Source organism: Monodon monoceros, unplaced genomic scaffold, assembly GCF_005190385.1.
Source record: "Monodon monoceros isolate NGI ecotype Baffin Bay Population unplaced genomic scaffold, NGI_Narwhal_1 Super_Scaffold_7, whole genome shotgun sequence".
NCBI classification, from domain to species: domain Eukaryota; kingdom Metazoa; phylum Chordata; class Mammalia; order Artiodactyla; family Monodontidae; genus Monodon; species Monodon monoceros.
Window position 1 is genome coordinate 107146598 of NW_021703784.1, and position 27940 is coordinate 107174537.

The 27940-nt window shown below is 56.4% G+C and overlaps 2 protein-coding genes across 22 annotated transcripts in view; one reads left to right on the forward strand and one right to left on the reverse strand.

Annotated features, from left to right (window-relative positions):
• Window positions 1–94, reverse strand: part of TMEM80 (transmembrane protein 80) — a 6009-nt gene extending 5915 nt beyond the window's left edge. Inside the window, exon 1 of the mRNA XM_029209437.1 lies at window positions 41–94. Coding sequence (XP_029065270.1) covers window positions 41–94 — 54 coding nt within the window. The remainder of the gene's footprint in view (window positions 1–40) is intronic.
• Window positions 95–696: 602 nt separating this feature from the next.
• DEAF1 (DEAF1 transcription factor) lies at window positions 697–27872 on the forward strand. 21 transcript variants are annotated; one of them, XR_003791474.1, is made up of 14 exons: window positions 804–1092; window positions 3255–3352; window positions 4740–4869; window positions 5155–5301; window positions 5817–5956; window positions 6827–6892; window positions 10451–10577; window positions 11312–11440; window positions 11801–11929; window positions 13582–13829; window positions 16579–19212; window positions 19778–19877; window positions 19959–20048; window positions 22238–22262. XR_003791474.1 is itself a non-coding variant. In XM_029208158.1 (12 exons), exons 1-12 carry the CDS (start codon window positions 804–806, stop codon window positions 26511–26513), a joined length of 1698 nt encoding a protein of 565 aa, XP_029063991.1. In that variant the 5' UTR covers window positions 697–803; the 3' UTR covers window positions 26514–26763. The 21 variants fall into 21 exon arrangements, 10 of the variants coding, with proteins under 10 accessions (XP_029063991.1, XP_029063986.1, XP_029063993.1 ...); XR_003791473.1 differs by lacking the exon at window positions 22238–22262 and adding an exon at window positions 26409–26523 and having other exon boundaries at window positions 16579–18813; window positions 19778–20048; XR_003791466.1 differs by lacking the exon at window positions 22238–22262 and adding an exon at window positions 26409–26523 and having other exon boundaries at window positions 16579–18113; window positions 18671–20048.
• The last annotated feature ends 68 nt before the right edge of the window (window positions 27873–27940 follow it).

Genomic DNA, 27940 nt, shown 5'->3' on the forward strand with positions numbered 1-27940 from the left:
CGCCCCGCGGCCCGCCCCGCGGCCCGCCCCGCGGCCCGACCCGCGGCCCCGGCATCCTCTCGGAGCCGGACGCAAACGGCACCCCTTCGGCCATTTTCGCTTCTGCTCCCGAACGGGCTCGACGGCGTCGCGTTTCGGGACTTGATCCCGAACTGTGGCCGAGGCCCGATTAGCCCGTCCGACAGCGCTCGGGCACTTTCGGACAGGAGGAGGCGGAGAGCCGAGGCTCGCTCGTGAGGATCCCGGCTCGGGACCGTTCGGCTCCGCTCGGCTCCTTCTCGGGCGGGCTCGGCTCCCGCGGGCGGCGGGTGCAGGCGGAGCCTGCAGCGCAAGGTTCTCTAGGCCGGGTCGCGTTGCGTCGGAGTCCGGCGGAGTCGGCCTCACAGTAGGGGACCCCGATGACTGGGGACCACGACCGGCGCGGCCTTCTAGGCCCTGAGGAGGGCTAGCGCAGAGCCTCTCGGAAACCCTCGTGCGGCCTCGGACCAATTCGGACCGACTCGGCTCCGCGCTTCGGACCACTTCGGCCCCCCTCGTTTCCGGACTCTAGGCCTCGGCTTGGCTCGACTCGACCGGGCCGCTTCGTGCCGGTTCGGCCCCTGTTCGGGCGGCCCCGGCTCGGCTTGGCGGCCGGCTTCGGGCGGGCTCGGCTCAGCTCGGCTCGGTTCGGGCAGCCCTCCTCGGTCAAGCTCGGCCCGGCTCGGCCCGGCTCGGGCGGCCTTCTCGGGCGGCGCGCTTCGGGCTCCGTCCCGGCCTTCGGGCGGCCCCGGCCGGCGCCTTCGGGCGGGCTCGGCGGAGTCCGGATGGAGGACTCGGACTCGGCCGCCAAGCAGCTGGGCCTGGCCGAGGCGGCGGCGGTGGCGGCCGCGGCCGCTGTGGCGGCGGCGGCCGCGGCCGCGGCGGGAGGCGAGGCGGAGGAGCCGGTGCTCAGCAGGGACGAGGACTCGGAGGAGGACGCAGACTCGGAGGCGGAGCGCGAGACGCGGCGGGTGACGGCCGTGGCGGTGATGGCCGCCGAGCCCGGGCACATGGACATGGGCGCCGAGGCCCTGCCTGGCCCCGACGAGGCCGCCGCGGCCGCCGCCTTCGCAGGCAAGTGCCGCCCGCCCGCGGTTCCCGCGCACCTGTCCGCACCTGCCCCACACCTTCCCTGCACACCTGCCCCGCACACTCCCGCACGACCTGGCGGCACCTGCTCCGCGCGCACTCCTCACACTTGTCCTCCACGCGCACCTGCCCTGCCCACGCCTGGCTGACTGGCACACCCATCCTCCCCCAGCACATACCTCGCACCTACCTTGTGTGTCGTGTGGTCCCTGCACACCTGCCCCATGGGAGCATCCTGGCCCTGCCCTGCCGCATACTTGCTCCCTGAACTCCTTTCCTTCCTTTCAGTGCTCTGCGCTACTTCCAGAACCTTCTCAGCACTTGCCTCTTGCCTTGCGTGTCCTCTCCTCCTCTGTCCTGGGTGCTGGTGACACAGGGGTCAGACACGGGTCCTGTCCTGGAGGAGCCCGGGGTTGGGTGCATCTGGTCACCCAGAATCCTGAGGGCCTGCTCAGGTGTGACTTTAGCCCTGGGGAGCAAGGCATCTCACTTAGTCTGGGAGGGCCCGCAGCCTTTGGGGGCAGTCCCCTCTGGCCTGTCCGTGGGGCCCCCCATTTCCTCCTTTACGGATCTTCCCTTCTTCGGGCACCACCCGGGCTGCTGGCCCACGCTTTTCTTGCCGCACAGAACATTCTCATTTTCAAGGTTCGTGAGCCATGCCCCAAAGCGCCCTTTAGAGGTTGTGTCTCCCCGGGGCACCGTCCCGAAGGATGTAGAGACTTTCCTAAGCATTGTTCCCTCCCACTTGGGCTCCTGTGTGGCCGGCAGAGCCGGGCACTGGAACCCCTGGGGAGCATCCTAAGGCTCTTCTCCCCTAGGGAATTTCATGGGTTTCAGAACTGGACAGCGGCCTCCCCAGCCAGTGCTCCGGTTTTTCTGGCCCTGGAGGAGCTGCGTGGGGCCTGCAGCCCGTTCTCTCACTGCCCCGGTGCCTGTGGTCTGTCCGGGATCCTCGCAAAAGGCAGGGAAAGAAGGCTTTGTGGCCCTTAAAGGGTTCCATTTTCGTTGCTAAACTCTGATTTAAAGTTGAGATCTTGGATGGTGAGGTTTTTCTTCAGCTTTGTGTTGTTTTTGCACGTGTTTTTCTGAATGCAGAAAGGGAATGTGATGCTATTCACACGTTGGAGACACGTATTGACATCACGTGTTTCTTTCCTGCAGAGTTTTATCCTTGTGTTTTTCCAGTGTGTTAAAACTTGTTGGTTGTGAATTACCGAGGCCAGGTGATTCCCAGGTTTCTGTAACTCAGCAGGACACGTTGCTGGCTTGAGGCTGCCTCCCGGGCTGCTGGCGAGCTCTTTAGACCTGAGCTTGTGTTCAGACCCCTCGGGCCCGGGCTCCCTGGGACACGGTGGAGGAGACAGATGGGGAGCAGGTGTTTTTAGAGCAGTTTAGTGAGCTCGGGCTGATGGAATGTGCAGGACTCTCGGTCAGTTTGAGCACCTCCCCCAGGCCACAGGCGCTCTAGGTTTGGGACATTCCGGAAGGCAGCGCCACCCCTGGTGGCTGGGGGAGCATCAAGGGAGGGCTGTCCGGGGCAGCCCGTTGGGAGTGGGCCATGGGCAGTGGGGGGAGCACGGGGGGCGGGGCGCGGTGGCGCCCCCATGTACAGACGCTGCTGGGAGGGGCCGGGCTTAGAGTTGGGGGGCGTGTGGGGTGGGCACAGGCAGGTCTGCCGCTTTTCAGGAGGAAGAGGTCCGTGGCAGGTAGGGGTGAAGGAAGGGGAGGGAGAGATAGACGTGAGCCTTCCTGCGCTGACCTGCAGGAGAGGGGCCAGGAGGATCCCCACCGGAAGGGAGGGAACTCTAGGATTTTAGGGGCCTCTTTGGGGTATGGTTTTAAGTAGAAGGGAGCGAGATGCCAGGGCAGAGCTGTGGCCAGCTCAGTGGGTACGTGAGGGCAGGCGTGCCCTGTGGTCTACACTGTGCGTGGCAGGCTCTGTGGAGAGGGAGAGGTGGCCTTTTGTCCTTGGAAGGACCAGATCATTCAGACTGGTCTGGAAACGTTGGTCGGGCGTTTCGTGTACAGCGTGAGGCCTCCCACGGTAGCTCAGGTACTTGACCTGGGCCCACCGTGGGCCGCCCCCCACCCTCGCCCTATCCCCAGTGGCCTCTGGCTGGGCCCTGAGTCAGGCCCCTGTGTTGCAGAGGTGACCGCCGTGACAGTGGCCGACGTGGGCGCCTCGGCGGACAATGTCTTCACCACGTCGGTGGCGAGCGCCGCCTCGCTCTCGGGCCACGTGCTGGTAAGCCGCCACGGGAGCGCTTCTGGCCTGTCCCCCAGAGACCCTGAGCCTGCCCTGTGCCGACTGCCTGGGGAGGGGAGGGGAGGGGAGATCTCACGGTTTCCTTCTAGCCTGGATCACGCACCTGGGACACTGTACACCTGAAAGCAAAGTGGTTGTTACTGAGATAGTGACAGACAGAAAACTGTTGCTCCTGAGTGTAAGGGCAGCAGGTTGGTGAAGGGCTCAGGGGTGCAGATCTAAGAGTCTTGGTTTATTTCTTCTGGTATCAGGATGCACACAAGCTGATAGCCAGGCAGTGACGTGGTGCCTCTGGCCGGTGTCCTGCCTGACAGCAGACTCTGTCACGTTCTCGTTTTCTAGGAGGGGCTGGAGCCAGAGGGTCGGGGAGTTAGGGGCGGCCCCAAGTCAGCGGGCTCTGAGGACAAGAAGACCCAGAAACTAGTGTGATCCTTCTGGAAACTGACAAGGAGAGGGGGTCTCAAGTATCGACATGTCTCACATGCCTTCGTGAGAAAAATACTTTGTGGTTCTCGAATGAACACAAAGCATTCTGTTGTTCCGGTCGAGAGCTGTACGAGTTCAGTGATTCAGATGCAAGCAGTGTAGACGCCCTCACTGAGGCGTTGACCCTGCAGGCCTGTGAGAGCAGGCCAGGTGTGTGCATGTGCACGCCAGGTGGAGGGCCCGCAATCCCACGATAAACTTCTACTCACCTCCCCTGGTTTGAAGGCCACATTTTCAGATGTAAGAAAAGGTCTTTGTCTTAGTTTTATCCTCAGCGTGAAAGCACGAGAGTGTCCCAGGCCTTGATGTGGACGGGGTGCGCCAGGGTCTCTAGTCCACTCCAGGGCTGTCTGAGTGAGGCCATGAGCGTGTGCCTGTGGGCAGTTGGGGTGGGCTTAGCACCCGCAGGGATAGGAAAGGGGCATCTGGCTGGCCCAGAGGAGGCAGGCGCAGTCACGGCAGCATCCAGCCCCAGTGGAGAGGCATGTAAGCAGCGTGGCTTGGGAAGCCCTGTGTCTGGGTGGGCTCGGGCATGAGAAGGGGTCCTGCAGTGGGCCTTGGCTGTGCTTATGAACTTGGCCTCTCGGAAACCCTCCCCTGAGGCCTGCAACCTCAGAGACTGCCCAGGCAGACGGGAGGGCATTTCCTGTTCCAGGAACACATTTATCCCTTAACTTGGACAAGCCATGTGAGCATTTGCTCAGAGCCATGCAGACCTAGTGTCGCCTCTTCTTGGCTTTGGCTCTGCATCTGAGAAGCATGAGGCATGGTGGGCCCCCCGGTGGCGGTGTCAGCTGGAACCTCTCTGTAGGACCATGTCCCGGTGTGCAGGTGTGCGCCAGCCACTGTCACTTGAGACTACTGGTGTTCTTTCCCCCAGTCGGGCAGGACAGCCCTTCAGATCGGGGACAGTCTGAACACCGAGAAGGCCACGCTGATCGTCGTGCACACGGACGGGAGCATCGTGGAGACCGCCGGGCTGAAGGCACCCACTGCCCCTCTCACCCCCGGTATGCCCTCCTGCTCCAGGCCTCGGGGGCAAAACGCTCTGAGAGCTGGTGGAGTTTATCCTGGGGGTGAACTTTATCTTGTGGTGAATTTCAAATTTCAAATACTATTTAGTTTAAGTATAAAAAGTGGATTTTTTCAGGCAACAGAAGAGTTGCCCAGAGTTGCAGGGGGCGATGCTGCTGAGCTGGGGGAAGAACCTGTTAGAATCAAGATTTTTTTGTGCCTTTCTGTTATTTGGGGTGCGTTCAGGGTCTCTCATTTTCATGATGCTTTCTTTGCTCAAGGCCCTCAGTCTCCTCCGACTCCTCTGGCTCCCGGCCAAGAGAAAGGTGGAACTAAGTACAACTGGGACCCATCGGTGTACGACAGTGAGCTGCCTGTGCGCTGTCGGAACATCAGTGGCACCTTGTATAAGAGCAGGCTCGGCTCAGGTGGGCGCGTGCGGGGTGGGCCCAGCTGTGCACAGAGTGGGCCCAGGTGGGCTTGCGTGGGGTGGGCCCAGGCTGCTGCTTATTTTGTTTTGAGGATCGCCTTCCTTTTGCATCCCCCACTGTAAGTTGGGGCCAAGGATGGCCATAATGACGCATAAACTAGTTAAGCAAACGGGCAGGTCGAGGAATGGGGTGGCCCGTGGTAGGAGCAGGGCTGGACCATGTTCCCTAAGGTCCTGGGTCAGCTGGGCGACCCGTAGGTAGAAGGCTCTGCAAGTGGGAAGACGTCATGAGCTCCGTGTGGGATATGGTGGAGTGTGCGGTGACCGTGGACAGCAGGTCGGTGCTCAGGCATGCGGTGGGAAGCGCTGCCTGCAGATGTGGGCTCGCCGTGGGGCACCGAGGGAGCGGCTGAGAGCAGGCAGGCCCGGGACACCGCGGGGGAGTGGGCGGGAGGGGAGATGGGCCTGGCCCAGTGTCAGCGGGAACTACAGCGGGTGGCTTCGTCCTTTCAGGAGGCCGGGGGCGCTGCATTAAGCAGGGGGAGAACTGGTACAGTCCTACCGAGTTTGAAGCCATGGCAGGAAGGGCCAGCAGCAAAGACTGGAAGAGAAGCATCCGCTATGCGGGGCGGCCGCTGCAGTGCCTCATCCAGGTACCCAGGTGCCGCGCTTCCCCACCCTCCCTGCTCAGAGCCACAAGCCGCAGGCCCGGCTCCTGGAGCATCGGCCGCAGGGCTTTCCAGGGCTCACAGGCTGGAATCAGATGGGATTCGAGTCCCCCGCTCACTTGCTGTGTGAGTTACGTCACCTTTCCATCTGCTTCCTGATGTTCCAGATGGGATGTTGAGGGTGTTTGCTCCACACCTTGCCGTGAGGAGTGGATGAGGCAGCGTAACAGCTTCCGCTTGAGTGCGTGTGACTTTTGTTTATTTATTAACAGGAGAAAATCAAACGGAAGTTTAATAACACGTATACATGGGAGAGACCGAGGAAAACTGAGTAACTCTGCCTGTGACGTTTAATTAATTAATTATTATTTTTTTGCGGTACGCGGGCCTCTCACTGTTGTGGCCTCTCCCGTCGCGGAGCGCAGGCTCCGCGGCCATGGCTCACGGGCCCAGCCGCTCCGCGGCATGTGAGATCTTCTCAGACCGGGGCACGAACCCGCGTCCCTGCATCGGCAGGCGGACTCTCAACCACTGCGCCACCAGGGAAGCCCCCTGCCCGTGACTTTTTAAAAGACACCTAACTTCTCTCTCCTTGAGCTCATCCATGAGAGGAGAGGGCTCCTCGTTGCTGTTTCCGGTTTAGCTCTAGGAGGTTGATAGAGAAATCACGCCTACACTCCCTGGCAGGGGAGAGATAGATGCTGCCACCAGCAGAGATGTGTACGAGAGAAGGTTCTGGAAATGGTGGGATTTTACCTTCACAGGGGGATCGGGGTGAAACTGGTTGAGATCTGGGGCTGTTGACTCACTTCAGAGCTGACTTTCTCACGTGTTGCGGTACTTTTTAAATTTCAGGATGGGATCCTAAACCCTCATGCCGCCTCCTGCACCTGTGCCGCCTGCTGTGATGACATGACCCTGGTGAGTGGGCCCCTGCTCCCCTCAGCTCCTCTCAGAGCTGCTTCCAGCTTAGTTTCTCCCTCAAATTCTGGGTTTTGACCATTACTCTGAAGAGTGAGGCCTCAAGTGGGCTCTGAAGAGTGAGGCCTCAAGTGGGCCTTGGGGCTGCTCAAAGAACGTTAAGGGAAACTTTCTTAAATAACGGAAAGCTCCTATAATGTCACCGTCTTTTTTTTTTTTTTTAACCGTCTTTTTTTTTTTTAAAATCTATTCATTTATTTATTTTTGGCTGCGTTGGGTCTTTGTTGCTGCGTGCAGGCTTTCTCTAGTTGTGGCGAGCGGGGGCTACTCTTCATTGCGGTGTGCAAGCTTCTCATTGTGGTGGCCTCTCTTGTTGCGGAGCACGGGCTCTAGGTATGCAGGCTTCAGTAGTTGTGGCTCGCGGGCTCTAGAGCGCAGGCTCAGTAGTTGTGGTGTAGGGGCTTTGTTGCTCCGTGGCATGTGGGCTCTTCTCGGACCAGGGCTCGAACCCATGTCCCCTGCATTGGCAGGTGGATTCTTTAAGCACTGCACCACCAGGGAAGTCCCTATAATGTCACCGTCTTAACTGTACTTTTTTTTATGGTGACAAGTATATATGTGTTGTTTTATGTTTTTCATTTTTAATGTCACGTTATAAAAAATAGTACACTGAGGTGATTTATATAGAGAACTTTTAATGTCTTTTGAAGTCTTTTCTTATTCTAAATTCTTAACTGTTTAAATAAAAGGGATATTTGCATTCGTTTGAACGTATATTGCTCTATAGCTTTCAAAGTGTGATACTAATTTGTTATATGTGGACTACCAGTTTTGTTTCAATGTTTCTATTGTTGAATATTATTTTTAAATGTCCTAAAATTAACTAGGAAGCTGCATAATGAGATTTCTTTTTTTAATATTGATTACTCGCCTGGTTAATTAGCAGCAGCTATGGAAGAAAACTTAATTGGAGAGATGTTGTTGAGTGGGAAAACCAAATATTCTAAAATTGTCTAGTTCGTGTGTAGATCACACATGAGTCTAGTAGAATGACCAGTAGGATATTTGTGTGAGAATAAGATGCTTTTAAAGTTTGCTTGGGAAGATTGGTAGGTGACATTCTTGGAGATCTTCAGGGGTAAGAGGAGCAGAGTGGCGGGTCAGCCCTATCGGGAAGCATGGAGTACCTGGTAGGGTTGTTTACGGTCACTCCAAACGCCGAAACCCTCAGGTGTCACCTGACGGCACATGTATGGGACGTGTGTACTGAAGCTAGAAACGGCCAGCAAGAGAACTCCGAGAAGACGTGGACCCGCGGGCTGGAGGCCTCAATGCAGTGAAGACGTCCTTCTCCCCACACTGGTCTGTGGGTTTAACACGGGTCTCTTCAGAGCCCCGGCAGGATCTTGTAGACATCAACAAGTTGATTCTAAGATTCATATCAAAAGGCAGAGGAAAGGGGTAGCAACACGGTTTTGAGGACGAAGACTACAAGTGGAGGAATCACAGCACTTGACTGTCAGACTTGCTGTATTGTTTCTGCGGCCAAGACCGTGTTTGGCAGAGGGGGACCCATCGATCTAGGAGCAGACCCACCGTCCACACACAGACCTGCAGGTGTGGGAACAGTCGGACACTCACAGGCGTAGAAGTGACCCTTGACCTAAACATCACACTTTATATACACACGAATTCAAGATGGATCATACAGCCAAATGTGTCCAAAACTAAACTACAATTTGTAGAAGAAAATCTACCCTGATCTAGGGTTAGACCACGGATTTCTTCGACATGGAACCAAAGGCACAATCCATGAAATGAAAACTCATAGGTCAGACTTCATCAAATTGAAACATTGCAGCTTCTGCCTCAGGAGTGGTGCTGTGCAGGGCTCCAGGGACCCACTCCCCGGACAAGTAACCCTAACTGGTGAAAATGATAAAAAGCAACCACTTAAGGTCTCTGGAGATTGTCCTGGGGGCATACAACAAAAAAAGAAACACTTATCCAGGAGAATCCTGTGAGTCTGGCGTTCGCGTCAGGCCCTGCTCCCTCCCTGCATCCCTCCGGCTCAGCCCAGGGAAGCTCCATCGTCCCGGCCCCGCTCGCCCCTAGGGTGGAGGTCCACGCAGCTGAGGCCAGCCGAGAAGACCAAGCAGCTCGGCGAGCAGGGCTGACGGCCTGAGTGCCGTTTCTGCCCTGCTCCAGGGCAGCCCGTGGGGAGGAGGCCGGCAATGCAGGAGGGCAGCCGGCTCAACTTCCCACCGGGAAGTGATCACCCTGAGAAGCCTCCTCAAAGGTTTGTCCTTAAAGCCACCCAGTACAGGAGCCTAACGTGACTGGATCTGACAGTGGAGCCGTTTGCAAAGGGTAGAGCAGTTAGGTGGCTGGGTCCAACAGCTGGTGCAGTAGCTTGGTCACTGCCGCCTGGAGGCCTTTGTCCAGGACTGCAGCCAGGAAGCCCTGGAGGGAGGGGGAGTCATCTGCACAGCCACTCAGTACAGCACCTAAAATGTCCAGTTTCAGCAAAAATTGTGAGACATGTAAAGGGCCAGGGATATGTGAACCACACAGAAGAAAAGCAGCAGACGCAGGCACTGCCCGTGGTGGGGGCAGCAGATGAGGCTTCCAAGCAGCCTCTGTGTCTTCGGGGCTGAAGGAGACACGTCAAAGCGTCGTCAGCACGGGTCTCAGTCTGCGGGGGCTGGGCAGGAGGCCAGGGCACTTCAGGAGCGGGCGCTGACTTTCTCACAGTTGTGGAGGCAGGCAGCCCAGGTCAAGGTGCTGGTGTGTTCCTGGCGGGGCTCCTCCTGGCTTGTAGGCTCTCGCTTACTCAGCTGCTCCTACAAGGGCACTAATCCCGGCGGGTCAGGGCCCTTACCCTCAAGACCCCCGTTGCCTCCTTACTCCAAATACGGCCACCCTGATGGTCAGGGCCTCACAGGTGGTCCTGAGGACACAGTTTACCCTAGAAGGTGACGGCAACGTCTCAACACGTGGAGAAAATCAGTAAAGGGAGGAGCCACCAGGGAGAGCCCGGTGGAGATTCTGGGGTTGACGCGTAGGACAGAAGCTCACTTGCGCGTCCACAGCAGGTTTGAATGGGCAGCAGGAAGGGCCAGCGAGCCCACAGGGGTCTTGGGCGTGAGCTGGGAGGCTCACCTGATCTTCACGTTTTCCTGCTGTTTCTGCTCCATCAAGGTTCTCTCCTCCCGCGTGTCGGGGCCTCAGGGTCTGCGGGGCGCCCCCTGCTCCCCATGGGCCCTCTCCTTTCTCCTTCCTTGGTCCCCACTTGTTTTCTGTCTTCCGGGGATTCCTAAAAATTCGGTGTTGATATTACTCTCCTGTTGGAAGTGCTGTTAATTCACACGTTCTCTCTGAAAGTACCTTTTCTGTTATTTTAAGCCGTTTGGGGCCTAAAGGGAGCTAAGGGAGCTTTGCACGGTTCCGTCTTCTGGCCGCAGTCTGGGCGTGTCTCCAGGCAGGTCGCCATTGGAGAACAGTCCCGGGTGGCGTTTCCACGCATCTCACTTTGCCTCCCGCCCCCCCCTCCCCCAGAGCGGGCCCGTCAGGCTCTTCGTCCCCTACAAGAGGCGCAAGAAGGAGAGCGAGCTGCCCACCACACCCGTCAAGAAGGATGCCCCCAAGAACATCACCCTGCTTCCCGCCGCAGCCGCCACCACCTGTGAGTCACAGTGAAGCAGCCGTCGCCACGCGACATGCTCTTAGCGTGTCCTGCTCACGCGTGTGGCCGAGGGGTCTGGGTCAAAAGCAGGCACGGCTGCCGCTCATGGGGGCTCCCTGGCCTCTTCGGTCCCGGCCTGTCCTCGGCACGGACTTCACTTCGCGCAGCCCCCAGGCCCTCTCGCCGCCCCGGGGCAGGCGCGGCTGGGGCACATGTAGGGAGGGCGGGGGCGGGGGAGGCGCCTGCTTCTGAAACCGAGAGGAGGCGAGTTGGGCTGAGTTGGGCTGCGGTGGTGGGAGAGGCCTGGGAGGCGCCCGGTCGCTAGGGGCTGTCAGCAGCCCGATGGCTCCTGCAGGGGAGGCGCCCCATGTCCTTGGGGCTGGTCGGCAGGAGGAGACAGAGCCCCCAGAATGCCGGGGGCCCCGCTGTGTTTTCTCTTCAGTTTTGACGAAAATCTTTTTCTTAATTCAAGCTACAAAGTCCTTCTTACGTTCTTTTAAATTTTATCTCTTGCCTTCTGACGAGACAGTACATCCAGGTGCTCAGGACACACAGCAGGAGCTGCGTCTGCTGGGGTGGGCGTCTCTGGCCCCCCCCAGGCACCGCCCCTGCAGAGGTGGCTGTGGGCCGGCGGAAGCTGCTGTGGCCCCCGCGCACCCCGCCCCGGCCCCTGGGTTTTTCTGCAATGTGCCCAGTGGGCCCAGCACGCGGTGACAGCTCTCCTGCTTTTCCAGTCACCGTGACCCCCTCAGGACAGATCACTACCTCTGGCGCGCTGACCTTCGACCGAGCGTCCACCGTGGAGGCCACCGCGGTCATCTCGGAGAGTCCGGCCCAGGGCGACGTGTTTGCGGGAGCCACAGGTGAGTTGTCTCAGCGCCTGGCAATGCGGCCCCAGCGGGTCGCTGGCAGGAGCTGTGGGGACCCCCGCAGGCAGGGGCGGCGGGACCAGGGCCTGAGAAGCTGAGGCTGCTCACGGAGCCTAGACAGGTGCCAGGGGGCAGAAATGCCCCATGTGCACGTGAAATGTTCTGGTAGCCGCCTCCGGAAAGTGAAAGGGAACAGTGGAAACTGGCTTTTGTACTGTGTTTTATTTCATGCAGAACATCCCAAATACTGTCCCTCTCACAGTTCACGTCCTCCACTTCCGCGGCTCAGGAGCTGCCCTGTTGGACGTGCAGCACAGCTGGGTCTCACGCCATCATGTCCCTCTCCCCTGACAGTACAAGAAGCAGGCGTGCAGCCCCCATGCAGGGTCGGCCACCCGGAGCCCCACTACCCAGGGTATCAGGACAGCTGTCAGATCGCACCGTTTCCGGAGGCCGCGTTGCCAACATCTCATCCCAAAATAGGTCAGTGTGGAAGAATTCTCCACGAGTGGCCGTCATGTGCAGAATCATCCTTCTGAAAGGCTTCCTAGGTGAAGTGGGGTGTGGGGCTTCAGGCCTGTGTTTGTAAAGCAGGTTTCACTGGAAGCTGCTGCTCATTTCTGTGTGGGGTGAGGCTGCTCACGTAGCGACCTGTGACCTGCAGAGCCTGAGATTCGGCCAGGCTCTGACCAGGACACTGTGCTTGGGGTCTGTCCCGTGAGGGCGCTCGTCCGGGTGGCCTCAGGTGAGAGGGTGTGTGCATGTCTGCGACTCGCCTCGCCTGAAGCTTAACGGGGACATCGCCCCACGTGTGCATTTTGAGCAATTTGTCACTGACGGCACGTTTTGGACACATTTCTATGTCAGGACACTTTTTTACAGGGAGCATCGTAATCCCAGCTGGTGGACCTTTGTGTTTTTTACAGTTTCCGCCAGAGACAAGACAGCAAGATAGAAATTTGTCCCCGAGTTCTAGAAAACGCCCCTTCTCCTTCTCCTTTTCTTGTCTCACCGCTCTCTCCTCTTGCTGTGACACCCCTCCCACCCTTAAAGCTCGCCTCCGTTCTGCCTCTTCCCCACACCTTGCCTCAGACCCTGGCCCCAGGCCTGGTGAGCCTCCTGGCCGGGCTGTGGCCCTGCTGACTGCGGGGTCTGGGCAGGGCCTGGATGGGGAGTGCCCGCCCCATGCGGTCGGCCGTGCCCTGAGCAGGGCTGCGAGGCCTGGGCGACCCGTCCCCTGTCTGCTTGCTTGTTTGTTTGCTTGTTTCGGCATGGACGCATGGCTTCCTGTTCCATTCAGGGCGTTGCAACCTGTTGCTGGGGCGATTTGTATTGGGACGGTCCCTGACTTGGCTGGCAGGGGCCCCACGAGCGGCTGCTGCGTCCTCTGTCCACCCTATCACGCTGCCTGTTTCCTTATGTCCGGGCCCAGGGCCCTGCCCTTGCGGGGGCGGGGCAGGGTTCACAGCAAGGTCTGGCCATGGCCGAGGGGGCAGGCGTCGCTCGTCCGGCTCCCGTGCGTCTCCTGCAGCCTGTGTCCAGTGACCTCTAGCTGGGGGCTGGAAACGGGTCTTGGTGGGGCTTTTACACCAAGGACTCGGGTGACGCTACAGTCAGGTGTTCTTCTCTGGGAGGATGTTAGACATTCAGCAGCACAGCCTGGGTGTCTCTGCCCCCAGGCCCCCCGGGACAGGGGTGGGGAGCCCTTGCGCGTCCGCGTGTGCGAGTTTCCACTTCCCGTCCAGAACAGCGTCCCTTTGAGGTTCCCTCCCGCCTCCATGACTTTCTTCTCCAGCTGAGGGGACCCTGTCTCCTACATCCCTCATCAGCCCCCCGGGGACCACAGACGTCCCCGAAGGCTTTCTGTGTGAGCAGAAACGAAACCAGGAGGTTTTAGTTCTTCCGTCTGCTTTACTTTTTATGTGATGTAACAGCCCCCCCCCACTGGCTCTGCACAAGTGCTATGGTCACCTCACCTGCAGCTGTTGTGTCATCCATGGACGGGGGGCTTGAAGGGGGGCCGTGGGTGTGATCTGTTCGCCACCCTACTTTCCCATGTTTGATGAGCGTGCAGAGGCATGTTGAAGCCAGGAGATGGGTTAAGTTCTTGTTGTGTTTTGCTTTCCACACGCTAGTGTTGACATCCTTGCCCGCCCTGGCGGTGCCTCCTTCCACCCCCACCAAAGCCGTGTCTCCCGCTGTGGTCAGCGGGCTGGAGATGTCGGAACAGCGGAGCTGGCTGTACCTGGAGGAGATGGTCAATTCCTTGCTCAGCACCGCGCAGCAGCTGAAGACGTTGTTTGAACAGGCCAAGCAGGCCAGCTCCTACCGAGAAGCCGCCGCGGCCCAGGCCAGAGTCCAGGCGGATGCAGAGCGGAAAGAGGTACCATTTGCACAGCGGGTCTGTGGCTGCCACCTGCAGAGCCCGCCCACCTTCCTGGGCGGGGGACCTGGAGGCCCACGTACAAGTGAAGCTTCTCTGGTAGACAAGTGGCCACCGTTACCTGTCGGGCGTTTTTGTCCCTCACACACACCAGCCGTTGTTTTTGAGTGCCCACCTGTTGTATCTACACCGTCCAGGAGAACGGACGGTGATGCGTCTTCAGTGTCACTTTGGTTTGTAGGTGAGTCGAATTGGTTTATTTCCACCAAATCCATATAAGAAAAAGAATTTCAGTTAGTACTACTTTTTATAGGTAAAGGGGAAAGAAGAGCTTTTCAGGTGCAGTTTTCCTTTTTTTTCTTTTTTTTTTTTGGCCGTGCCACCTGGCTTGCTGGATCTTAAGTAGGGGGCTCTCATTGCCAAGAGGCAGTGGATTGCAAGCCTACGTGCGTTTTTTATGGAGTTGCCTTTACTCGCTGTGCCCCAGCCAGCCGCTCCGCATGGTCGCCTCTTCCTGCACTTCACTGACCACCTTCATCTTCGCTTCTTTAATATCCTGGCCGATGCTGACCTTTGGGTCAGCTCAGGATCTGCCTCTGCTCACTCCTTTCCTCTTGACTGTGGAAACTCTGTTCCTTCCTTCACATTCCAGTCATTTTGATTGTTGGACCTTTTGGGTTATTCACGGCAGAAGCTCTGAATTCTGTTGGATTCTCTCTCTTCCCCTGAAAAGTGCTGGACTTGGTTCTCAGAAGCAGCTGAGCTCCTGGCTGGTCTCCTGAACTCTGTTGTGTGAGGGGGAGTCTGTCTCGGTTACCTCCGCCCGTCACATCTCTAGTCCTGGTCTGGGTGGGGTGGGGGGCGGCATTGCTGCCCCCTCATGTGCGGGAATGCAGGCCCTTCTGTGGGGGGGGGCACCAAGATCCCTGCTCAGCGCCGCCTTCTGGGCTGCTATTTCTGTCGGCTCAGCCCCGTGCTGGCTGCCTGGGGGCGGCAGGTGCCTGTGGCCATCTGTGCTGATCTCGGTCTCCCTTGGCTTCCAGCCATCTGGCAGCTCCATCTTCAGCCCTCTGCCCACCCCCCAGCCCAGGTGACCACGGCCCCTTGCTGTGGCCCCACACACCTGGTGGGCAGGGGAGGCCCTGAGGGAAAAGCTGCCCCATCTGCGGGGGGCCTTCCCCCTCCCCCCTCCCCCTCGGGATTGGATCCACCGCCCCCCCCATTCCTGCCCCACCTGCCTGGGCCTTTCTCCCTGCCCCTCCCCGGGGTTCAGTACCCTGCCACCCCCATTCCTGCTTGCTTTAGTTGCTTTCAAGCCTTCAGATCATTGTGTCTTGTGCTCCGTGGTGACTGCTCTGGTCACCAGAAGGGCAGCTGCTCCTTCCTTTCTGGGTTTGGAGGCTGCACACGCAGAGCAGGAGTGCGCTCTTGCTGCTCGGCAGCCAATTCTTCAAAAATTTAATTTCTGCATATTTCATGTTTGTAAACAATTTACTAGTCCTGTTTTTAAAATACTTGATCGTATCTGGTTTTTGCAGTTATAACCAACGTCTTAATCACAAAATGCACTCATATGTTCACACGTTTCTGATCATATACTTTAGAAAAGTCCCCAATATGCATAACGAAAGGGCATTTTTTTCTTCGTTGAAATATGGTTCACATACTGTGGAATTCACACCTTTAAGGTGCACAGTCCAGTAGTTTGTTCACAAACTTGTACGGCCATCACCACCATCTGATCCCAGATCATTTCCCCTCCCAAAGAAGCCCCGGACCCGTTAGCCGTCACTCCCCACCACCCGCAGGCTCCAGCTGCGCCAACCTGGTTTCTGTCTCTGTGGCTTTGCCAGTTCTGGATGTTTCTTGGAAACGGAATCACACAACATGTGGCCTTTTGTGTCTGGCTTCTTTCACTGAGCAGCGTGTTTTCAGGGTCCGTCCACGTAGCCTGGGTCAGAATTTCATTCCTTTTTATGGCTAAACATTAGTTGTCGCACCGCATGTTTCTTCACTCAACCATTGGTGGACATTCGGGTTGTTTCTACTTCTTGACTCTTGTGGACAGTGCCCTGAACATTTTTGCACAGCTGTTTGTGTGGACATGTGTTGTCACTTCTCTTGGGTGCATACCTGGGAGCAGAGCCGCTGGGTCCCACGGTGGCTCAGGGTTCATCACTTTCTGAGGAGCCACCAGACTTTGCCAGGGCGGCTGCCCATCCTGCATCCACCACCGTGTGTGCCGTGTGCCTTGCCCACGGCCTCACCACCACCTGTCCCTGATGAGCACGGCGGGGGGGCGACCCTCACTTCCCCCGGGGGTTGGCGAGGATGCCCCCTTGCTGAGACTATGGGAGTGGAGGAGACCACAGTGTCCCCCCTATCAGGCCGGCTGGACAGCGGGCGGGCGGGTGGCTTGAATCTGGGGTGGCGCCGACGGCACAGAAAGCCGAACCTCATCCCAGCAGGGAAGTGCAACGGGAAAACGGTTTAACTTTCAGTTTTACATTTTTCATTAATTTTTGTGGACCTTTCCTTCACAGAATAAAATTACAAGTAAATTAGACACATCCCTTCCCCTCTGTGAAAATTCTCCAAAGACAGGTGGCATGAAAAAGACGGAGCGAGGCGTTTCCACCTGGTCGGTCCCGAGGTTACTTTCAGGGCACCGTGTTGAGTCAGCTGCGTGGGTTTTGTCTTTCACGTAGGAATAGCCCACAGTCATGGCCACACTCATCCCACATTTAAGGGTCCAGGAGCTGAATTCCTGTTGTGCAGAACTTCCCCCTCGACCCACCGTGGGACACGTGCTGACGTGCGTGTCCGTCGGGTCAGCCAGGAGCGTCTGCCGCAGCTGGATCGCTGAGTACCCCACCGTGAAAGGTTGGGCTTTGCATTTCATTTGTAATTTTATGAATTTCTAAGAAAGAAATACAACGTGAAATCCTTTTATCCTTAAAATCCTGTTTGGCGGAAGGATGCTCAGCCTTTAGTGAGGGGCTTGAGCCTACTTCCCCTGCCAAGGCATCCGACACGTTCCCACATCCTGAGCTTTGAAAATGACTGGAGTTCTTACAGGTGTGTTTGTCCTCTCTCCGGAGCTGTAGGTGTGACGTGTCCTCCAGTAGTTTTCCTGTAAGCTGATCACATGGCCGGGGGAAGCTAGGCATCCGTCCTGTCTGACTGCCACGAGTGGGTGGACGCCAGTGTCCTTTTGTGTGCTGGTGTCACGAGGCTCCTCGGGTGACCTGGTTAAGTTGCTTGCAGACGTGGGTTGACCACCCTGTGCACCCTGTGTGTTTACCCTTCGTAATGTGCAATGTGTCTGATCCCTGTGGCCCCGTGATGACTACAGCGCCTCGACACTGGGTTCTTGGGAACCAGACTCCTCGGAGAGCCTGTTCCCCAGGATCCTCTGGGGGCTTCAGGGGGCTCGGGGGGGCTGAGAGGCCCCGACCTGAGTCACGTGTGAGTGAGGGGACGCAAAACGTGTCCCTGAAGCAGGTGGCGGCAGCGAGAAGCGGCCGGCGGGGCCCGGGGGACGATGAGCCAGGAGACCAGGTGGGGAGCACCGGTGGCTGTTGTGGAAAGGCTGCTGGACACCCTGACGTCGCCAGGGTGAGACGGAGCCCCCCAGCTGGACGGTTGGGGGAGGGCTGCCCCGGAGAACTCTTCTGGAAGGTCCTGTCCACGGCAGCCTCCTTAGGGTGCTGGGGCTTGGTGGGGAGGACCGGACGAGTGAGGCCCCGGGACCCCTAGGAGGAGGCTGAGCCCTCGCTCCCTGGCTCCCTGGGAGGGCGCAGGTGCTGGCGGCCCAGAGGGGGAAGCAGGGCTGCCTGCTTGGACGCTGTCTGTGGAATTTCTTGAAAAGTCACGTTTTAGCCCTGCTGAACTATTAAGGAGATTTTGCCAGTTTTAACCATGGGGCATTTGTGTTGTGTGTATATAGTTAGCTCAGCAGAGATTAAACAGGGCGGAAGACCAGACGCCCTTCCGTTCAAGGGCGCTGTGTCCATCCAGCACAAGCCAGCCACGTGGCTGCAGGGCACCGGGCCGCCTGCCACGGCCCTGGCTGGGGGAGCGCGCGCACTCTGGGCCCCATCCCTGTGCTCTGGCCTCTGTTCATGCCTCCCGGCTCCTTCTCAGGCCTTCGATGATCTTCCCAACTTCCTTTTCTAGAGGGAATTGTGGCCCGAAGAGTAGCAGCGGCGGGCGGTCTGGATGGTGCCTCTGGCTGCACCGCAGACGCTGTTCTCAGTGCTGGAAGAGAGCCGGTGCCCGCGGGTCAGTCCGGTGACACCTCTTCCAGGCTGCAGACGTGCCTCCTGGCCGAGCCAGGGCGGGGGGAGGTCTCTGGCTTCTCTCTTCTTATCAGCCCCCGGCCCCCCTCGTGGACTCGTCTCACTCCAGGGCCGCAGGGCCCAGGCCCAGCACATGCGCATTTGGGGCAGGTCGGAGGGTTCCATTTGTGGAGTGATTGCCCCTTTTCCTCCCTTAGTCACCCGGGGTGGCGGTCCCCCTCCTGGACAGCGGTGATCTAGGAATATTTCCAGAATTCTTCTCCGTGGGGGATCTGTCTCTTGTACATTTGTTTGTACCTTTGTTTCTATCAAGAGGGGCTCACAGCACCCGTGTTACTTGTTTTGCTCATCCGGTTTGGCTTTGGCGGCTGGAGCTTTCAGTCGGCTCCCACGTCCCTTACCTGCTGCTCAGAGCACCTCCCTCCTTTCTGGTGCTAGAAGATGCTCCAGGCCCATCTTGGGGGTTCCCTGCCCCAGCCCTGGAATCAACCGTTTCTCCAGGGAGAACTGGTTCCTTTATTGGAGAACGAATGCTCTTAGGAACCAAGATCTGGGCGCTCTCGGCTGGCAGCAGGGAAGCAGTGGGTCCGACCAGTGTGTGCAGACACAGCCCGAGGGCTCTGTGGCCATCCGTCTCCGTCTGTGTGTCAGCCGGCGTGTCTGAGCCAGATCTCCTGCCCCAGGTTAGCTTGGGTTAAGAAGTAATTCCCAAGGGGATGTGTTGGGAGCCCGGGGTCGGAAGTTCTTGCCGCACAAGAGCGACTCCTGCTTCACAAGGTGTACTCACGACACAGGCTCTTCATGCAGTTAAGAGGTATTTATTGAGCGGTGGCTGTTTTCCAAGAACTGTGCTGGTGCCAGGAGCACCAACATGGCAGGTCCAGGTGAGCAGGACTCGCAGGCTCGCGGGGGACAGGGTGTGACACGAGGCCGCTTCCCTGAGGACTTCCAAGCTGAGAGGCAGGAGGGTCCATGGGGCCCCCAGCCTCACAGGCAGCCGCACCTCTGCTCCCACTAACTGTGAGACCTTTGCTCTCCCTGGAGGAATTTCTATGTGTGGTTACAGACTTCGGTTTTTTTCTGTAAGTATTTTGTTCTTTAAAGTAGGGACAGTGGACAAGCTAACTTAGTAGTATCTCAGAGTCCCCGTAATGTGCGTGTTTCCTGAAGCGAGTGAGGCGGGTAGCGGGGGTTCGGGGTGGAGCGTGTCAGTCAGCGCTGGGCAGAGAAGGGAGCTGCAATCCAGAACAGGAACCAAGAAGCAATTTGCTGCTTTGCATATACTCTCGGGGGTAGCGGTGTTATGAACGGGCATCTGGTGTGGCTCATGGGTGTGCAAGTCACGCACTCACCCGCTGGCTGGGAGCAGGGGCCTGGCTTGCAGTCAGTGCAGCCAGGTGCGCCGGGCAGCGTGGGTCGCGGCTGCACCCGCCAGCGCTAGCGGTGCCACTGGAGCCCCCTCCCTAGCTGCTTAGAAGGAGTGGCTCCTTCGCGTCTTGTGGGGAAGACACACAGAAGACCCACCTAATGGAGCTGCGTGGCTGGGCCGGGGGTGCCTGGGCTGTGGATGAGGGTCCGGCTGGGGGACTGCAGGGCCTGACCGCTCAGGAGACGATCCTGACAACTGAGAATCCTGGCCTTCCTCAGTTTGGTTTCCTACACGTACTTGGTGGCAATGAAATCCCCTGGTATTTGGAGCAAGGTTGGCGCATCGGTGTGATCCGGAGCCCTGCTTCCCGCTCAGCAGGTGCCCACCCAGCATCTGGGCAGCGGGGGGCGGGGACGCGGGTCGCCTGTCCCTGCGACTGACGCCTGTGTCCTCTTGCAGCAGTTCTGTGTCAACTGCGGCCGGGAGGCCCTGAGCGAGTGCACCGGCTGCCACAAGGTCAACTACTGCTCCACCTTCTGCCAGCGCAAGGTAGGCCCCCCACCCCCGTGCCACCTCCGCACTGTCCCTGGGCTCCGGCAAAGCCCCGAGGCAGCCACACAGGCCGTGGCCATGGAGGCCGCTGCTCCCCAGTGACCTTGACCTTGTCACGGTCAGTGCTCCCCAGCCCTGGACGCCTCGTCATAGACCCTGAAAGTCAGTGCGGTTGTACGTGTAGGCGTCTGATTCTGAGAAGATTAAAGAGTGTTCTGGAGTAGCAGTTGCTAGTTCAGGTTTTTACCACTTTTCTCACCCTTACTCAGAGTGAGGGGCCAAGCCGTTGACTGGGGCCTGTGGGGTTATCCTCTCCTCTTAGAAACTTTCCACGATTAAAAAAGGTAACTTGGGCTTCCCTGGTGGCGCAGTGGTTGAGAGTCCGCCTGCCGATGCAGGGGACACGGGTTCGTGCCCCGGTCCGGGAAGATTCCACATGCCGTGGAGTGGCTGGGCCCGTGAGCCATGGCCGCTGAGCCTGCGCGTCCGGAGCCTGTGCTCCGCAACGGGAGAGGCCACAACAGCGAGAGGCCCGCGTACCGCAAAAAAAAAAAAAAAAAAAGGTAACTTGCCGGGTGGACAAATAGTAAAAAATCCCACCCCTGGTGCCTGTGACTTGGAGCTGCATCTGCGGACACAGCCTCTGCTGCACAGGGGACCCTGTGCCTGGCGGCTTCCCAAAGCGCCCCATCCTCAGATGTCCTCGGGAGGGAGGTGGGCAGGAATGACCCCCAAGACCAGGGTGTGTGGGACGTGGCATCTTCCTCCTCTGCGTCTCAGGGCTTCCTGGGGGGCTGCAGGGGTCAGCACAGCGCGGAAGGTGTGTCCAGGGGCTCCCAGCTACGCTCCTGAGCCCTGGCCCGTTCCCGGGGCGGGAGACTTGGGAAAGAGACCCGCAGGTCTGCTTTCCTTGGTGTCACCTATGGCTCGTGTGCTGAGGAGAGGGCCCGCATGCCTGCTGCGCTCGGGGACGCTGGGAGGAGCCCAGGCAGCCAGGAGGAGCCGGTGGGGTGGACGGGCTTCTGCTGGCTCGTGATCCGAGAGGGCGGCTGATCGGTGACTCTTCCCTGACTTTGAACCATCAGAGGAAGATTCGTGGGTTTATTTCTTGATGGAGTCATTTTAGCCAGATAACACTTTGTCTAAATGCAAGCTGCCGTCTTGGAACCTCTCTTGGTGAATTGGGCAGTTATATTTCAGGTATAACCTTGTTGACAAAGACTCCATTTCTTCCGCTGACTGTGTTAGGTTTGTGCTCCTGTGACTCGCTGCCGTGATAAAGGCATAGGCTTTGGTTTTATTGGGTTGGCCACAAAGTTCCTTCGGTTTTGAAGTAAAAACAAAAGACACATTTTTCATGTTTCCCAACAACTTTATTGAACAACGTATTCACCGTTTTGTTCCACTACCTTCTGCCATCTTTCAGGCAACTTCATGATTCCATCTTCCCAAAACTTTTCATCTTTTTGAGCAAAGAACTGTTCCAGGTGCCTTTTACAGTCTTCCCGGGAATTGAAATTTTTTCCATTAAGAGAATTTTGTAAAGACCAAACTCAATGGAAATCCGAAGGGGCAATGTGTGGTGAATACAGCGGATGAATCAGAACTTCCCAGCCAAGCTGTAACAGTTTTTGCCTGGTCATCAGAGAAACATGCGGTCTTGCATTATCCTGATGGAATATGATGCGTTTCCTGTTGACTCATTCCAGATGCTTTTCGTCGAGTGCTGCTTTCTGTTGGTCTAATTGGGAGCAGTACTTGTTGGAATTAATCTTTTGGTTTTCCAGAAGGAGCTCATAATAGAGGACTCCCCTCCACTCCCACCATATACACATCACCTTCTTTGGGTGAAGACCGGCCCTTAGTGTGGTTGGTGGTGGTTCATTTCGCTGCCCCACGATCTCTTCTGTTCCACATTATCGTACAGTATCCACTTTTCATTGCCTGTCACAATTTGTTTTAAAAATGGAACGTTTCCATTACGTTTAAGTAGAGAATCGCATGCAGAAATATAGTCAAGAAGGTTTTTTTCGCTTAACTTATGTGGAACCCAGGCATCAAAGCGATGAACAGAACCAAGCTGGTGCAAATGATTTTCAAGGCTTGATATGGAGATTTTGAGTATGTTGGCATCTCCCGCGTGGGTATAACGTTGATTGTTCTCAATTATTGTTTTAATTTGATAGCTTTCAACTTCAACTGGTCTACCCGACTGTGGAACATCGTCCAGCGAGAAATCTCCAGCACGAAACTTCGCAAACCACTTTTGACACGTTCGATCAGTTACAGCACCTTCTCCACGCACTGTGCAAGTCTTTTTTGGGGGGGGTTTCAGCTGCGTTTTTACCTTTCTTGAAATAGTAAAGAATAATATGCCGAAAATGTTGCTTTTTTCCTTCAATATTAAAATGGCTACACAAAAATTCACCAATTTTTTTTTTTTTTTTTTTTTGCGGTACGCGGGCCTCTCACTGTTGTGGCCTCTCCCATTGCGGAGCACAGGCTCTGGACGCGCAGGCTCAGCGGCCATGGCCCACGGGCCCAGCCGCTCTGTGGCACCTGGGATCCTCCCGGACCGGGGCACGATCCTGTGTCCCCTGCATCGGCAGGCGGACTCTCAACCACTGCGCCACCAGGGAAGCCCTGATAACCTTTTTTTAAATGCATGGTGATATGACAGCTGTCACAATACAGTCTAACAAAATTGTTTCGAATGAAGTTAAAGACAATTAAACGCTACTAGAGCCATCTTATGGAAAAAAAACACTCTTTGGCCAACCCAATATTTACAAAAATCAGTGTACAGTGAAGTTCAAAAACCGTTAATTTTCACGTGGGATCCATCGTGAACACTCGGTAGGACCTGAAAAAACTTAAGCTCTGGGCTCCTTGTAATAAATGGTGGTGCCGACAATACAGCTTCTGGGCCTGCCCACTGTGCTCCCCAGAATTCTGTGTGCTCCCCAAAGACCTGGAAAGGTAGTTAATGTTACTCACCTTCTTACAAGTTGGACAAGGGCCATGAATTATTTTGGCTTTTACGTGCAGACTTTATTTTCTTTGCAAATCCCGTGTCAGGTGTGTGTGTGTGTGTGTTTTACATCTTCATCGAGGTAGAATACATACCATAAAATCCACTAATTTTAAGGGTACGATTCAGTGGGTTTTAGTAAGTTTGCATTTGGGCAAACATGACAATTTGGTTTTAGAACTTTCCATCACCCCCGAAAGCCCCCTCGGCCCACACCCCAGCCGCTGGCAACCACGAATCTCTTTCTCTGTAGATGTGCTTCTTCTGGACATTTCACGTAGCAGGAGTCGTATAACATGTGGTCTCCCGCGTCTGGCTTCCTCTGACCAGCGTGTTTTCAAGGTTCATCCACGTGGAGCCTGAGTAGCGTCCACGGTGTGGCTGGACCTCGTCTTGTCCTCCAGTCCTCAGCCAACGGACATCTGAGTGGTTCCCGCCATGTGACTGTCGTGAACACTCACGAGCGAGCTCCAGGGTGGAGACAGGTTTTTGTTTGTCTTGGCTACATGCGTACATGGATTTGCTGAGTCATATGGTAAACTTGTGTTTAACTTTAGTAAGAAGCTTCCCAGGTTTTCCGAAGTGACTGCACCCCCTCCAGTGGCGGGTCCACCCGTGTCCACAGCGCTGGCTCTTGCTTTCTGGTCGTAGCCCTGCTACCGGGTGTGAAGCGACATCAGTGCGTTCAGTCTGCATCTCCCTGATGTCTAAGGGTGCTGAGCATCGTTGTGTGTGCTGATCGGGCGTTGTATATCTTTTGGGGGGAAATGTCTATTCAGATCTTTTGCCCGTTTTTAAATGGGATCGTTTCTCTTCTTATCGAGTGTGGAGATGTCTGTGTATATCCTGGATACAAGTCCTTTATCAGATATGTGATTTCCAAGTACTTTCCCCCAGTCTGTGACTTGTCTCTTTATTTCTTAATAGTGTCATTTGAAGGGCAAAAGTTTTTTTAATTTTGATGAAATCCAGTTTACTTTAAAAAAATTTTTATTATCTATTATTTTTTATTTTTGGCCTTGCCATAAGGCTTATGGGATCTTAGTTCCCGACCGGGGATCAAACCCGGGCCCCCTGCGGTGGAAGCATGGAGTCCTAACGCCTAGGGAAGTCCCAAGAAGTCCAGTTTATTAAAAAAACATTTTTAATGGAGATCATGCTCTTGGTGTCATATCTCAGAACTTTTGCCTGACTCAAGGTTAGGAAAATCTCCTATTTTCCTCTAAAACATTTATAATTTTAGCTCTTTTTTTTCTTTTTTTTTTTTTTTTCGGCCGCATAGCATAGCTTGCAGGATCTTAGTTCACCAACCAGGGATTGAATCTCAGCCATGGCAATGAAAGTGCCGGATCCTAACCACTGGACCACCAGGGAACTCCCTTTAAGCTCTTACTTTTAGATTTATGACCCATCTTGAGTTAATTTTTAGGTATGGTGTGAAACACTGTGGACTTGAGCCCAGCACACATGAAGTTTTACGTACTGTATAGACTTACAGAGTCAGGTAATCTACATAGTCAGGTAATTTACAAACTAAAATTTTATTCTTTTGAGTCTAAAAATAACAGGTGCTGGAGAGGGTGTGGAGCAAAGGGAACCCTCTTACACTGTTGGTGGGAATGTAAATTGGTGCAGCCACTATGGAGAGCAGTATGGAGGTTCCTTACTAAACTAAAAATAGAATTACCATATGACCCAGCAATCCCACTCCTGGGCATTTGTCCAGAGAAAACTCTAATTCGAAAAGACACATGCACCCCAGTGCTCATAGCAGCTCTGTTTACAATTGGCAAGACATGGAAGCAACCTAAATGCCCATCAACAGAGGAATGGATAAAGAAGATGTGGTTCATACATACAATGGAATATTACTCAGCCATTAAAAGGAATGAAATGATGCCATTTGCAGCAACGTGGATGGACCTAGAGATTAGCATTCTGAGTGAAGTAAGTCAGGAAGAGAAAGACAAATACCATATATCACTTATATGTGGAATCTAAAATATGACACAAATGAAATTATTTACAAAACAGAAACAGACTCACAGACATAGAGAACAGACTTGTGGTTGCCAAGAGGGAGTGGGGTGGGGGAGGGAGGGGTTGGGATTAGCAGCTGCAAACTATTATCCACAGGATGGGTAAACAACAAGGTCCTCATGTGTAGCATAGGGGACTATATTCAATATCCTGTGATAAACCATGATGGAAAAGAATGTGCAAAAGAAAAAGTATATGTATATAACTGAGTCACTTTGCTGCACAGCAGAAATTATACAACACTGTAAATCAACTAAGCTTCAATAAAAAATTTTTAAAAATTTATTCTTTTGATATACAGGCAGACCTTGTTTTATTGCACTTCTCAGATGCTGTGTTTTTACAAATTAAAGGTGTGCGGCAGCCCTGCCTTGTCAGGTGGAGGTTATCATTTTTAGGAATAGAGTGTCTTTGAATTAGGTTTGTACAGTCACACATTTAATAGACTACAGTGTAGTGTAAAAGTGATCTGTATAAGCCCCGGGAAACCTGAAATCTTGTGTGACTTGCTTTATTGCTACATTTGCTTTATTCTGGAACTGAACCCGCAATGTCTCTGAGGTATGCCTGTAATGATTTGAAATTTTACTTTTTTATTATAAAAATAAGGCAACACGTTGTAGAAAATTCGGAAGACGTAGGACAGCACGAAGATAGGCAGCTGGAGCCCTGCCCTCCGGGGCTCACTGCTGGTCTCTGTTCTTCCGAGTGTGTGTGATGTTCATTCAAGTCTTGTCATGGCTCACCAAACCCTAACCTCTCCGTGCGTCTTGGGGCCCGTGTCTCCACTAACCACGTCCCATCGGGCCCCCAGAGCGAGCCCTGCTCCAGGCCAAGTTCGGCTCCATTTCCCGCCCGTAACGGGCGATGGCAGCTCCCACCCTGACGGGGGGCGTTGCGGGGCGGGGGGGTGGACGTCCTCCCCGACCTCCCTGGGGGCCGCGGCCTCCCAGCCCCTCTGTGGACACGTGGCTGGCTCCGGCGCAGTCCTTTCACTTTTGCGATGATAAGTAATACGGCTGGGCAGCAACATCGGAGACAAGTATTCCTCTGCAGGTGTGAGTGTTTTCGTTTAGATCCCAGGGAGGAAGCAGCAGGATCAGAGTGTGGACGTGTCTCAAGGGTCATCCTGGGTAGTTGCCTTCGGAGCGGGTCCCTAAACAGGAGGGTGGGCGAGGCTGGGAGCCCCCTGCCCCGGAGGGCTGGCCGCTCAGCACGTGCACACCCACTCCCGGGCACAGCCTTCTCACTCTGAACCGTAACACGGAGTCTGTCCTTCCTTTCAGGACTGGAAGGACCACCAGCACATGTGTGGTCAGTCGGCAGCTGTCACCGTGCAGGGGGACGACGTCCATGTCGCCGAGGGTGTGATCGAGAAGGTCACCGTGTGAGGGCTCGCGGGGCCTCTGTGGCCAGGAAGGAGCCCCGAGGACGGGGGCCGCTGAGGACGAGGAGGAAGTTGCTGGCCAGGTTACGAGTGGACGTCGCGTGACCGGCGCCCGGGCAGCTTGCTCCTGCCGCCAGGCCCCGAAGCGGGCGGGCGGACGGCCGGTGGACACGGCCTGGGCCCTCCATGCCGCTCGCGGTGCTTTTTTTTATCCCTTGGATGGTGAGCGTCCGGTCTTCCCTACGGGTGTGTCGTGTTCCGTAACACGCGTGTACATACATGTGTCTGTCAGTAAAGTTGGCGCCCCTGCCCCATGCGGACTGGTGACTCCAAGCTCCAACCTCCCCGAGGCCCCGGGGGCCCGATCATGCAGTTCGGAAGCCGAGACCGTATGGGGCCCAGCCCGGCGGGACGGGAGGCTGGCACCTGCTGCCCAGGAGCTGGGGCCCCAGAGCTGCCAGCCGGGAAGGCCGAGCCGCCGTCCAGTCTCAGGGACGGCTCGGCGTCTGGACGTGCCACCTTCCCTTTGCACAGAGCGCGCCCGGGACCCCTGGGGACCCGCCCAGGGTGGCTCTTGCCTGCTCCCGGCTATCCTCGCCCAACTCTTGCGGGCTGGGGGCCTCGTCCCTGGCCTTCCCGGCGCCCTGCCCAGCCTGTCCCCAAGCCTGGGTTCCAGGAAAGCTTGCGGTGCCCCGTCTTCTGTGCACTGAGAGATGGACTTTGACCCCGACGCTCGCCTCACTGTTGCATCTCCTTCACACCTCCGGCCCCGCACCTCCCGGCTCCTGCTTCCAGAAGGTTCTTCATAGCACACGGAGACTTGCCTTTTGGGCCACGGGCTCCCCGGTGAGCCGAGGGGGTGGCACCCACGCCCGTCCCCCCGCGCCCAGCCTGGCTCCAGGTGGGGAAGGACCTGCCCCCAGAAGCCCCTCTGCCTCCGTTCCGTCGGCCTCTGCGGGCTAAGCGGGTTTGTTTGGGTTTTATTTGTTTTGTCGTCCCGCCTCTCCACCACCTTGGGGGAGGCCAGGCCCGGCCCCTGGGGTTTGCACAGCATGAAGGTGGTGGGAAGTGAGGACGGGGGGTGGGGGCCACGTCGGCCTCAGCAGAAGGGGCTGCACCCCCAGAAGGAACCCCCCCCAAACCTGAAAAGGCTAAAATGGCGACTTAGGTGGGCAGCGCCCACAGGGAAAGGCTTCCAGGTCCCTCCCTGGCGTCCAGCTCCAGGCAGCGGCCTCCCTGTGAGCAGATTCGGAGGCCTTGGGACCAGGCCCTGCAGGGAAGCCATCCTGGGTGAGGGTTTTCTGGGATCGGGGCGGCTTCTCCTCCCCTTCTCCTTAACGTAGAATCCTGGGGACCGCACGTGTTGGGGGCAGTTTTCCAAAGTGTATCGTTTCTAAGCCTTTGAAGCTATCTCTGCATAACCCCGGCCAT